The sequence below is a fragment of the Sprattus sprattus genome (genome assembly GCF_963457725.1).
Source record: "Sprattus sprattus genome assembly, chromosome: 5".
Lineage (NCBI taxonomy): Eukaryota > Metazoa > Chordata > Actinopteri > Clupeiformes > Clupeidae > Sprattus > Sprattus sprattus.
The window spans coordinates 5340271-5354110 of record NC_137924.1 but is presented as its reverse complement, the minus strand read 5'-3'; the positions used below and the strand labels follow the sequence as shown (position 1 = coordinate 5354110).

Below are 13840 nucleotides of genomic sequence, written 5' to 3'. Positions count from 1 at the left end.
TGAACATTGCAGTACTATTGACACAGCAAATAATTCTTTGTATTTGTATAGGCTTGTTGTATAGGCTAGCCTTGTAAAACCTCATGAATGTAATTCACCTTAAAGTCAGATGCTGCCTCATCTACAGGTTGGAACTCGTGGTTGATGTGTTGTTTTGAGTCTCGACACACCACACACACAGGTTGTTTATCCTCCAGACAGAACAGTTTGAGTTTCTCACTGTGCAGACTGCAGAGCACCTCAGACCCTGCTGAAGCTCTCTGACCTCTCTCCTGTAAGAAGGTCTCACACAGGTTCCTTAAGTGGAGATTAAGGGGAGGTTGTTCCCTTGATGATCTCCTCCTGCAGACTGGACATTCTCTGGATCCTTTGGTTCCCCAGAAGCGCTGCAGACAGGCTTTACAGAAGCAGTGACTACATGACAGGAGCACAGGGTCTGTGAAGATGTCACAGCACACAGGACAGGTGAAATCCTCTTCGAAATTAGAAGCCATATTCTCTCCAGTGGAAATATTTTGTTAGCTAGTCCCTAAATGACCCCTGTGTTTACCTCTTCATTCAATAGAGTGTCCACCCCCCACACTTCTGTTTAACGCAGTAGATCATCTAGTTCTAATGAACACGCACACACTGAGAGACGTTTAACGCAGTAGCACTTTAGTTCGAATAAACAAGCCCACAACGAGAGCCGTTTAACGCAGTAGCACTTTAGTTCGAATAAACAAGCACACAATGTCCCCTTTCGCATCTCTTCCTCGTTCTGGGATGATTAGTCAAGTGGAGGGCAGGGATAAGGGAGGGTTGCTGTAACTGAACAAGTAGAGCAGGTGTACCCACTGCCAAGACCACGGCAGAAACATTACGCAATGTGTTTGCTATGTGCACCTGAGTCATGACTGGGACACGCCCATTCATGCAATGCAAATGTGTCTATAAAGAACAGCTGACAGCTCCTACTGCTTGAAGAATTCAAGAACTGTTTGCCAGAGGCTGTGTGTGTGTGTGTGTGTGTGTGTGTGTGTGTGTGTGTGTGTGTGTGTGTGTGTGTGTGTGTGTAATTAAATGAGCAGAAGGCTGTGACCTAGTGTCAAGCAAGCTACTCGAGTTTGTCCTCACTCATAAAATAAGCTTTGCTGTGTAACTGACACATGACCGGGACATTCATTCTCAATCAATAACTAATCTTTTAGTAACCTATTGTAACCTATTTTACCCTAAAATCAGCCTCTCTATCGTCAGATTAACACAACAAAACAAGCACACGATGAGACCTGCTGTGTGAAGTAATGGAGTCTCCTGCTGCGTCTCTTCTTCATTCTGAGAGCGTGAGTCAAGGGGAGGGGAAGTGAACGGAGGGGTGGCCTCACCTGTGCATACAGGTAGAGCAGGAGCCAAGGCTGCCAAAGACCTCTGCTAAGTGGACCTGAGGCATGACTGGGACATGCCACGCCCATACAGGTGCAGACATTCAGTTTTGAATGTCATGAGAAGGTCATCCATTGCTCACTGTCATGGATAGCGCAGGACAAGCTTATCTACTCGGCCCTAAAAACACATGAACGAGCTGTCATGGACAATTTGTCCCGGACCAACAAATAGGTCCAGATGATGCAGCAATTACATTCTGATCAGTTTTTGTGTTCAAGGCAAACTGTTAGACTCTTCATACAACACTACCAACACTACTCACCAACATATCACACCAACACTACTCATCAACACTATAAATCTTCATGCATCACTACTCACCATCACTACTCACCAACACTATAAATCTTCATGCAACATTACTCACCAACACTACTCACCAGCACTACTCACCAACACTACTCACCAACACTACTCACCATCACTACTCACCAACACTATTCACCAACACTACACACCAACAGTACTCACCAACACTACTCACCATCACTACTCACCAACACTACACACCAACACTACTCACCAACACTACACACCAACACAACTCATCTTCATGCAACACTACTCACCATCACTACTCACCAACACTATACATCTTCATGCATCACTACTCATCATCACTACTCACCAACACTACTCATCAACACTACTCACCAACACTACACGCCAACACTACTCACCAACACTACTCATCAACACTACTCATCAACACTACTCACCAACACTACTCACCAACACTACTCACCAACACTACACACCAACACTACTCACCAACACTACTCACCAACACTACACACCAACACTACTCACCAACACTACTCACCAACTCTACACACCAACACTACTCACCAACACTACTCACCAACACTACACACCAACACTACACACCAAGACTACTCACCAACACTACTCACCAACACTACACACCAACACTACTCACCAACACTACACACCAACACTACTCACCAACACTACTCACAAACATTTTTCACCAACACTACTCTCCAACACTACTCAAAAACTCAACACTACTCATTTTCATGCAGCACTACTCACTGAGCAAAGGGCAGATTAAGATGTCAGTCAGCCAAGCACATATTCCTCTTTTAATTGGGGAAAAGCTCAATTATATCTTGAATGGTAAAATATAATGTGTCCTGTCCGTGTTTCTCATCAACTGCTAGCCACTTAAACTTGTTTGTTACCGTGACTACAGACTATGGGCATTTCTTACTCTCCAACAGAGACCTGATAATGTTACTAAATGTCAACGGTTTATAACTTGATTTTTAATTCCACAAAATTCTGTAAACAGATTTACATTCATTGTTGCAATGTCGCAGGAGACTACTAAACTAGGGTGACCAGATGTCCTCTTTTACCCGGACATGTCCTCTTTTCGAGACCTAAAAAATGCGTCCGGCAGGGATTCCAAAATCGTCCGGTATTTTGCCTAGTCAAATATTTGTGTTTCTTTGGGTCTTTCACAAACTAGTTTTTACACACTTACAACTTTTGGAAAGGGTATCTCCCTTTTGTTCCACCTTCTTGCGCGAACTCGGACTTAAGAGAACTGTCATTGGTCGACCACCCTCTCAGTGTTGCCAGATGCACGATAATTATCCTCCAAAGACGATCATTTTAAGCATTTGGTACGATACTTCGCCATTTCCAATCCGGCAGCACTGAGCACCTTGCCGCTTCCAATAGTAACTAGTATCTTTTCCACATGCAGATGTCATGTGCTGTTGTAAACAATGCAACTAGTGACTTGTTGCATTGTTTACAACAGCACATGACATATGCATGATGGTAAAACCTCGTTGCGGTGGAGGAGGCGGGGTCATCTGTATGCTATACACTACACGCACCCCCGCCCCCCCCCCCCGCCCCGCGATAAAGTGTCCTCTTTTTCTCAAACTCAGATATGGTCAGCCTAATTAAACAAAACTATTAGCAGCTAATGTGTCCTGTGCCTGTTAGTAGTGAGGAGGGGAAAACTAATGTAACTTTTAGCATAACAGCTAATGTGTCCTGTGCCTGTTAGTAGTGAGTAGGGGAATACTAATTGAACTATTAGCATAACAGCTACTGTGTCCTGTGTCTGTTAGTAGTGAGGAGGGGAAAACTAATCTAATTATTAGCATAACAGCTAATGTTATTAGCATAACAGCTAATGTGTCCTGTGCCTGTTAGTAGTGTGAAGGGGAATACTTATCGAACTATTAGCATAACAGCTAATGTTATTAGCATAACAGCTAATGTGTCCTGTGCCTGTTAGTAGTGTGAAGGGGAATACTAATCGAACTATTAGCATAACAGCTAATGTGTCCTATTGCAGTGTACTGTTCCCGGTAGTTGTTTTACATGTCCAGTGTGTTGACGTAGTTCAACAGTCAACCAAACTCGATTTCAAAAGCCAGGTATCGAGCACCTTGCTCTTTTGTTGATGTCAGGTGAAAACATCACACACACACAAACACACACGCACACAAACACACACACACACACACACACACACACACACACACTCACACACACCCACACACTAACACACAGAGACACACACACACACACACATCACTTTGACCTTTCACCTTCACTTGTGGACATCTGTCTTTAGCCCAGCGTAGCTACTTCACATAGCATCACTGTTTTATAAAAGTATTTATTAATATCTACTCTGAATTATTAATTTTAGAATGTTGTATTTTACAATGTGTTTTATAAATATTACATACATTTAATGAATTTCAGGTTGCATCTAAATGATAAATAAAAAATGTTAAGGTTATTTTAAAAAAGCACATATTCCTATCTTTTGAAAAGAAGCTTAAACGGTTTTATTGATAAATGAATGACTGCAAACTGAAATTCATTTTATAAATAAATATGATATCCATACATTTACTCACAACTTTTAATATGTACGTATTTGTGTATTTAGATAAAACGTTAATACAATCCAGTTAACTCATCTTTCAGTAAATAGCTTCTCTTCAGTTTATCAGCAGAACTGCATGGGTTTATCCTTTCATTTCCAAGGTCATACCTGCAGACACTACACTGCACCTGCCAGTAGGGGCACTGTTGGCATTCAGCACTAAACCTGATGTGCTGGATAAATACCCAGACCAAAGCCTTTCTCCCACAATTCTCCACGATGAAACCACAACAAATAATCACCTGGCTGAACTCAGAACTCATCTATTGATTACCTGAGGACGCCATTTTCTGATCAGGAGCTTTGGAAAGCATCAGTATGCAGGAAGTTGCTACTTTTTTACAGTGGGGTTATGATGGATGAAGACAGTCTGGTTATGCTGGATGAAGACAGTGGGGTTATGCTGGATGAAGACAGTGGGGTTATGCTGGATGAGGTCAGTGGGGTTATGCTGGATGAGGTCAGTGGGGTTATGCTGGATGAAGACAGTGTGGCTATGCTGGATGAAGACAGTGGGGTTATGCTGGATGAGGTCAGTGGGGTGGATGAGGTCAGTGTGGTTGTGCTGGATGGACACAGTGGGGTTATGCTGGATGAAGACAGTGGGGTTATGCTGGATGAGGACAGTGGGGTTATGCTGGATGAGGTCAGTGGGGTTATGCTGGATGAGGTCAGTGGGGTTATGCTGGATGAGGTCAGTGTGCTGGATGAGGTCAGTGGGGTTATGCTGGATGAGGTCAGTGGGGTTATGCTGGATGAGGTCAGTGGGGTTATGCTGGATGAGGTCAGTGGGGTTATGCTGGATGAGGACAGTGGGGTTATGCTGGATGAGGTCAGTGGGGTTATGCTGGATGAGGTCAGTGGGGTTATGCTGGATGAGGTCAGTGGGGTTATGCTGGATGAGGTCAGTGTGCTGGATGAGGTCAGTGGGGTTATGCTGGATGAGGTCAGTGTGCTGGATGAGGTCAGTGGGGTTATGCTGGATGAGGTCAGTGTGGTTATGCTGGATGAGGTCAGTGTGGTTGTGCTGGATGGAGACAGTGTGGCTATGCTGGATGAGGTCAGTGGGGTTATGATGGATGAGGTCAGTGGGGTTATGCTGGATGAGGTCAGTGGGGTTATGCTGGATGAGGTCAGTGGGGTTATGCTGGATGAAGATTAAAGGAGATTGTGTTGAAGAGTTTTGCCACAGGATCCCATTTGTCAGCATCAGTGACTATTAGCCACAGCTCTAAGCAGATGACCTAAAACATGAAAGACAATTTTGGTCTATTTATTTTTTTGTTTTCTAACCAGATGCCATAAAATACGACAATATTGGCCTTTTCAATTCAATTACATTTTATTTGAATTAAAAACAATTAAATTGTCTAAAGCCGCATCATTCAAAATAAAAAGAAAGAAAAAAATCATATAAATGAGAAACCCATTCAAACAGCTCCCCCCCCCCCCTCATACAGTCCTGAAGCTGAGATGCTCCACTGTTTCAGGACCTCAGAGTCTGATCAGACTAATGAAGCTGAAGCTGAGCTGCTCCACTGTTTCAGGACCTCAGAGTCTGATCAGAATAATGAAGCTGAAGCTGAGCTGCTCCACTGTTTCAGGACCTCAGAGTCTGATCAGAATAATGAAGCTGAAGCTGAGCTGCTCCACTGTTTCAGGACCTCAGAGTCTGATCAGACTAATGAAGCTGAAGCTGAGCTGCTCCACTGTTTCAGGATCTCAGTTATTCAAAAGCTTGCTAGTAAACTATGGCACATACATTCACCACTTTCAGTTACGGTTTGTAAAATAATATACAATATTATTCCCTTTAGAAAAGCATGATGAATTAAACTACTCTCATGGATAATGGCGGTAGGCCTACCACTTTAGATTCTCCATTCCATTTATAATCAAGAAGAATTATAATATTATTCATTTAATATTTCTGTCTGGAATATTTGTACACACTTCAGATCATGTGATTCTTCAGCTACTTATGGGTATTCTTAAGGCAGTAGCCACGGAACAGGTCAGAAATCGTAATGCATGAGGACATTTTAATAGCATGAAAATTTCACTGTATGCAAATAAAATGACAATAAAGGCTTTTCTATTCTATTTATATCTATTCTAGTTTAAAGTCATTATTAACCTGGCAAAAGGAAGTGACATCATCTCTTGCTATGCTGCTCTACTTTCACTGAAGCTCTCACTGGTAACATCCTCAGAGGAAAGAGTTTACAGCCAACATTAAAGTATGGAAACACTCTCTCAGTGAAAGTGTGTTTGAAAGTGTGTAGTTGTGTGTTATTATCAGGGTCAGAGAATGACAGCTCTCCTGTGTCCCAGTCCAGCTGCACTCTGATCCTCTGGAGTTTCTGCTTCCCTGTGAGGAGAGTGGAGGCCTGTGGTGTAGAACTGGCTCCATATTTACCATCTATATACCACACATACCACAGTCCACTCATGGAGTTACAGTCTCCCTTCCTCTGGCCAGACTCTGTCATCACACCCACACTCCAACATGTGACCTCTCCAACCATCACATTCCAGCAGTGAGTCCCTGAGTTAAAGCCCTCAGAGCCCAGGATGTTGGCATACACATCAAATCTCTCTGGGTTATCAGGAAGCTGCTGGTTCTCATCACCATATCTCACACTGGTCAGATCCTCAGACAGGATGAGTATTGGGTGTGCAGTGTTGGGATCCAGAGTTATAGGAGCTGCAGAGTGAGAAACACAAGGTGGAAAGAGCACACAAAAAGAGATACATACACAAAAACAAACTAGAGGTCATTATCTGTATCTGTATTTGTGTCTGTTAAACCATCAAAATGATCCATCTTTGGAACTGGATTCAGATAGAAGGCCTGAAGTGGGTGTGGTCAGAAGTCATGTTTAAATCCCATTCATTTATTGTATTTATTCATTTATTACGTAATGCAATTGGTGTGCTTTCAAAGCATCAAACTGAATTATTTTATTTATTTATTATATTACTAATTATCAAACATATTTTCACTTTAACATCAGAAAGAACAGAAACAGAGACGCTATGAGCTCTAGTAGTAAAGATGTGTGCATTGATCATGATGATTGATGTATGGCCCCTTATCTGTGTGTGTGTGTGTGTGTGTGTGTGTGTGTGTGTGTGTGTGTGTGTGTGTGTGTAAGTTTGTGTGTGTGTGTATGTGTGTGTGTCTGTGTCTGTGTCTGTGTCTGTAACTGTGTCTGTTACGATCCCCTGTGCCCCTGCGCACCCTGCCTGCAGTCCCTATACTGGCCATATGGAGGCAGCAGGCTGTGGACCTACAACGAAGCATGATGAGCAGTGATTAACCACGTCTGATGGGAGGCCCTTCTCAGCTTCCGCTACCCATACACACTTTTGGCAAAAACTCCTACTCACCTACATACCCACTTTCATGCATCCACGCATCTATGAACACCCTTAGACTTTTACCTTTGGATCAACCTTTTGTCGTTAATAATAGCCTTTTTGTTACAAGCTACGTTTTATGTTGTGACCCACGAGCCGGTCGTTACAGTGTCTGTGTAGGTGTATGTGTCTGTTGCAGTCAGTACTTACTGTATTGGACAATCTCCTGCATCTTCTTCCAGACTCTGAACTTCAGGTTGCCAAGGTGTTTTGCCACATTGATCAGAGCTCCTGAAACCCTCTCTGGATCCTGCAGTGTGCACTGGGCTCTGGAATAACATTCAGGAGTCAGTGCTGCTGTGGGTTTGGGTTCAGAACAACAGAGAAGAGAGAGACAGGAGGCAGATCACTCACCTTTCCACTGTGCTCTTGTAGTTCTGGACAAACACCAAAGAACAAAAGATGTAAACATTGCATTAACACTTGACATTAAATGATCCTACATTAACCACTTAAAGCAGCAATAAGGAGCTATTTTCCAAAACTAGCAAGCTAACTACCTAAAGGCATGCAAAAACCTTGAAAATACTACCTATAGCCCAATTGTGTCTTTTGGCAGTATAGCTGGCAATGTCAAGCTGTGAAAGTTTTTTTTTTTTTACCATTTTTGCAGGGTGTACCAGCCCGTTACACAAAACTATAGGGCATATCCTGGATGGCTAGTGGGAAAGACACAGGTGTTTATCTGTCCTTTCCATGACCATATGCTATCAAAATTAATTTGAGGATGATACCAAAAATTACATAGTGTTACTTTAAAGGGAACTTCAGAAATATTAATGCCAGTAATGCTCCCAGGATCTTAACACTATCATGAATTAATACATTAAGTAATTAAGAACTTCTAATCCAGTGGTTCTTAACCTGGGTTCGATCGAACCCCAGGGGTTCGTTGAGTCACTTTCAGGGGTTCGGCAGGGGTCAAGACACACACAGTATAGCCCGGTTCACATTAGCAATGTCGGGCCATTTTTATATATACCTACGTTTTGAAGAAATCATAATTTATTTTTCAAATTACGAAGGGTTCGGCCAATGCACTGATGAAGCTTGCAGGGTTCAGTACCTCCAATAAGGTTCTAATCAGTATTACTTGCCGTCTTTATGGTTAAGTATAGAACATGTAATCCTGAGTGGGTTGTTTACATAATGCATAGCTTTTTAGCCACTGACCCATTCATGGAACCCTATATTATTATCATTTCCATACATATAGTGTATAAACCAGTTTTCTTTGTGGAATCAGAAATGATTTACTCCTGTTAAAGCCCCAATATGCAACAATTATACTTCAGGATTAGGGTTATGATAAGCAGTTTAACCTTAAAATAACAGCTTAAAAAAAAGGGCGCTGCAATGACTTTTAATATGGAGAATCGCGTCCGTGCCATTGCGATAGCAGGGTCTATAGGCATATAACCAGGGTGCGATTTGCCGGGGGGGATGGGGGGGATTTACCCCCCCTCTGGTTTTTACATCCCCACCTCAGCTGGATGAATTTCATACATGGGGGGGATAACCCTCAAGTATTAAAAAAACAAAGAAAAACAGACAGGTTGTGACAGCGTTTTCTTACACTTGCATCGCTGACACTAACGTTCACCTTACCCGAACTGTCGGCATTCTCAGAACTCGCTGGCTTTCCTTACTGTACAATGAATATGAAAATAGCCTATTTGTTCACTGAATTAGCGAGTTCTGTCCAAAACAGTTGCGTTTCAGTTTCAATTTCGGTTTCAGTATTTCAACGTGAATGAGAGGGAGCACAATAATTGAGCGTCTAGCAGCGATTATCATATCATAGACATATATGATGCATAAAGAGAATTAGGCCTATGTATTGCTTGTTTTTTTTTTCATGATAAAAAAAAAAAAAAAAAAAACATCCCCCCCTCTGGTTTTTGGACAAATCGCACCCTGCATATAACTGCGTTCTGTAGTTTTGCCTTCCGCAGCCCGCCGACCTGACTTGTTTACTACTAGTAAGTAGCTTATTTGACGTCTTGCTTTGTCTTATGTTGCACTTGCTTGATGTTCGACAGTGTAAGGACAGTCGTTGAGTAACTAGTTTGTCATAATGTCGAAGTCAGCACATTTCAAGAGATTTCGTTAGTTTTAGCTGCTAGCATACCTTTAGCGAATAGCTATTGTTCCGTTGTGCTGCTTTAATGACACTGGTTTAGGAAAAAAGAAAAACAGGATTGGTTCTTACCTGCAGAACTGTGACGTCATCAGCTCTCATCTTCTCTTCTATGGCTCTGATTGTGTCTGAAAGAGATGAGATCGCTCTGCTCATCTTCTCAATCTTCTCCTTCATCATCTGACTCTTCTGCTTCTCTTCCTTCCTCAGTGCAGCTATCCTGGCTGTCTCTTCATCTCGTAGAAACTGGTGCAGCTTCTCAAACTCCTCCTTGATCATCTTCTCTGTGTGCTGGGCCTGAGTCTGGAATAAGGTCAATAATAGAGAAAGTGTCTACTAGGGAATTCCTCTGGATTAACAGACTTCATAAAAGCTCCTTCCAACGTCTGTAGATATGTGTTTGAGTCCTGACTCTCACCTTAATGTGTTTTGCTGTTCCATCATAGTTGAGTATTACTTTTTCAAAAGCCTTTAGCTTTTCCTTTAAGGGATCCACTTTGACCTTGAGCTCCTCCTGGAAGAGAGAGATAGAGAGAGAATAATACAGCTATCTTTTACATGCAAAGCAATTAGTGACGCCCCTCAGAGATGTCTTTGTGACTATTCCAACATTTGCTGGCAAATTTATGAAAATCCTGAATGTAAAATTATGAAGACAAATTAAATCCTACATGTTAGTGATTCTTAAATGCGACTTTGGCATAACATGGATTGCCACCCCTAAAGCAACAAATGGATGCATTTCAGTTGGATGATTGTGAACACATTCTTGAGGGTGCAAATGATTGAAATGATGGTGCTGCCACCAAGTGTTGAGTTACAGTAATAACAGCAACTACAGGGATTTTTAATTTTGTGATTATTATTGTTTATAATGAAGGACTTAATATTAGGCTGTAGCTTGTTGTTAATTATCCATATTTTTCATAAATTTGTATCAAACTTACCTTGCGGTCAACTGCTGCTTCAGCAATGGGACTGAACTGGTGATTCCTGTGGAGTTTTGAGTCTCGGCATACCAGACACACAAGCTGCTGATCATCATGACAAAACAGCTTGAATTTGTCGCCATGGAGACTACAGAGTGCTCCTCTCTGACCTCTCTCCTGTAAAAATGTCTCACACAGGTTTCTTAATGCAAGGTTGGTTGGTGGCTCAGCCTTTGATGACCTCCTCCTGCAGACTGGACAATCTCTGGATCCTTTGGTTTCCCAGAACTGCTGCAGACAGACTTTACAGAAGCTGTGACTACATGACAGAAGGACTGGGTCCTTGAAGATGTCAGTGCACACAGGACAGCAGAAATCTTCCTCTAGCTTCGAAGCCATTTTCCAAGAGTCAATGTAAATCTCATGCAAGCTTCCCTCTCGTTGTAACTTTTCCCAAAACTTTACTTTCACTTTCAGGAGTTTGCCAAATCCAGTCAGTTTCTGAGCTCTTGTGATTTTAACCTATGTATGCAAGCATGGCAACCTCTCCAACGTCTTTATGAAAACAATTATGTCCAGTTTGAGTGTTTTAAAATAGTCTCTCACCTGCTAGAACATTTGTAGAGGTGTAACGTGGAACAAAGCTGCCGTCTGTCACTGAGCTTCACTTCCTCATAACCAGTTTCCTCTATAAAGCTGTCAGTGTTGGCTCCTCCTATCTTCTCTCACACACTCTGCTCCACCCCGCCCCCCCCCTCTCCCTCTGTCTGCTGTTTGAGTGTTTTTAGTTGATTCTCACCTGACCTGCTAGAGCAGTTTTGTGACGGTGTGACGGGGAACACAGCAGCTGTCCTTCACTGAGCTTCACCTCCTCCTTCAGGAAAGGAGAGTCAGAGGGAGGGATCTGGAGGAGCAGGGAGCTGATTAGTCAGGCTCACAACAGTCCTCCAATAAACAGTTCTTTAGTGCCTCCTTGTCTTGAGGATCAGAGGTCAAAGTACCTGGATGAGTGAGCTCTAACTTACAGTCATAAACAGGCTTCATGTCAGTGTTTTTCCTTCACTATCCACAGAAATGTTGTTCTGATCTCATTCCTACTGCAGAACTGTTCCTTCACAGTTACACAGAGAGCTGTCTGTGCTGTGAATGACACCTCCAGTGTACACACTCTCAGCACATCCACTGTGTCTGATTTTTCAGTAACATTATCATATTCTTTAACCTTAGCCCTACTAACATTATTACTTAGTCATTATTTTATTGCTCATGTGCAGTTTCCAAGGACTGGATATACAGTATAGGTATATATTAGTGCTGTCAAACGATTAAAATATTTAATCGAGATTAATCGCAGTTTTGTCATAGTTAACTCAAAATTAATCGCGATTAATCGTAAATGTATTAATCGCAAATTTGTATCTATTCTAAATGTCACTTCAATAATTTTTTTAATGCTCTTATCAACATGGAAAAGTGGATTGGCTTGCTTTATGCAATGTTTTATTTTATTGAAAAACAACATTGCCTAACAGGGCGGTACAAAATAAAATTATAAAATGCACATTTCAGATAAACAAGGACTCAACCTATAGAGCAGTTAAACCATGGCTTAATATTTTCTTTTTTTCAAGTTTGCTGTGAACATAGAAGTCAGGCCTCTTATTTCAAAAACAATGAACCATAACAGTTAGGTTACCAATAAAAGGTAAGCCTATACTTGACATTTTCAGACAACAGTAAAGCTTGCTTTTTTTTTTTTTCAACACAACTTTCAGAAGCTTTTTATCATCCATTTCGCCGTATCACGCTCACCATTCACTCAAACGTAACATTAGACTACTACACTGTTTGGGAGAGCAAAACGATTTTTTTATTTATTTTTTTTTACAACGCGTTAATCGAGCGATAACAACATTTACGGCATTAAAATGGGCTTGCGTTGACGCGTTCAACTGACAGCACTAGTATATATACATATATTTATTATACGGCTCTTCAGAATGTTCCAAAAAGTACCGTTGATTTGAAGGGGCCATCCCAACGTTCTTTCATACATTAATTCCTGCTAACAGACCGCTGCGAAACTCTGAAAAAATTGCTTTCACGAGAGCAAGCATAAACTGCTAAATACCAAATTCTCTTATCACATTTACAAACAGAAATTCAAAGTGCCTTCTGAATTATCTAAACGGCATTAAATGCACTAACAAGAAATATCTACTCACAGACAAATAATGTCCAAAGTCCAAGAGAACTTGATGCTCAAAATAAGTTCTATTACTTACTATTCTATTCTTAGTTCGATCTAGCAACTTTCTAATGACTATACGACCTCTTGTACCACTATCGCACCATGTCCTTAATACCAGCGTTGTTCAAGTACCGAAGAAAAAATGACATTAATTTAACTTCAGTTAATTTAACTTATCTGGAGAGGCACTGAGATGTAGACCTACGCTTATTAACTAGCATTAACCTGCCCCTGACAGGACTCTGTCCTAACTGTCTAGCTAGCTATCGTTAATACATGCATGCGTGTGTTATCGGCAAACGTTCAAGTTGTCATGTCAATCCATTTTTAAACGTATACTTGTGCATATTGATTGGAACTTCGTAAATGGAGTTTATAAAAACTACTTCTTTACATGTTCTTACTGCGTTCGAGAATGAGGTAAATCTCTTTACATTTCTTTTATCATAATGGTAGTGGTGAAGAGGACGAAACAATCTCACAACCTGACCATGTACTGGGCAGATTGACTGAAAGATGGAGCTGTCTGTAGCCCCGCCAGTTGGAAACAGCATGTGAACCAAACAACTTTGAGGAATAGGGGGATAATGATTTTTCAACACTTAAAAAGCACATTATTTTACGTTAATAATAAGCACCGCTTGTGTCATCGTGCGTTTATTTCATATTCCTATATTTTTCTCCCCAAAAATTGTTTGTTGGGGGGGACAACAAACTTCATGGTA

The 13840-nt window shown here is 41.5% G+C and overlaps 2 protein-coding genes across 2 annotated transcripts in view; both read right to left on the bottom strand.

Moving 5' to 3' along the window:
* The window catches only part of LOC308365962 (E3 ubiquitin-protein ligase TRIM35-like), a gene marked incomplete at both ends in the record, with an annotated part of 33370 nt that extends 32876 nt beyond the window's left edge, over nucleotides 1-494 (bottom strand). The window contains one exon of the mRNA XM_080839597.1: nucleotides 99-494. Coding sequence (XP_080695723.1) covers nucleotides 99-494 — 396 coding nt within the window. The remainder of the gene's footprint in view (nucleotides 1-98) is intronic.
* Nucleotides 495-6528: 6034 nt separating this feature from the next.
* Nucleotides 6529-11263, bottom strand: LOC308365960 (E3 ubiquitin-protein ligase TRIM35-like; the record flags this gene model as incomplete). The annotated part of the gene is made up of 6 exons (XM_080839595.1): nucleotides 6529-7079; nucleotides 7946-8064; nucleotides 8150-8172; nucleotides 10008-10238; nucleotides 10354-10449; nucleotides 10883-11263. 6 exons carry the CDS (start codon nucleotides 11261-11263, stop codon nucleotides 6529-6531), a joined length of 1401 nt encoding a protein of 466 aa, XP_080695721.1.
* Between the last annotated feature and the right edge of the window lie 2577 nt (nucleotides 11264-13840).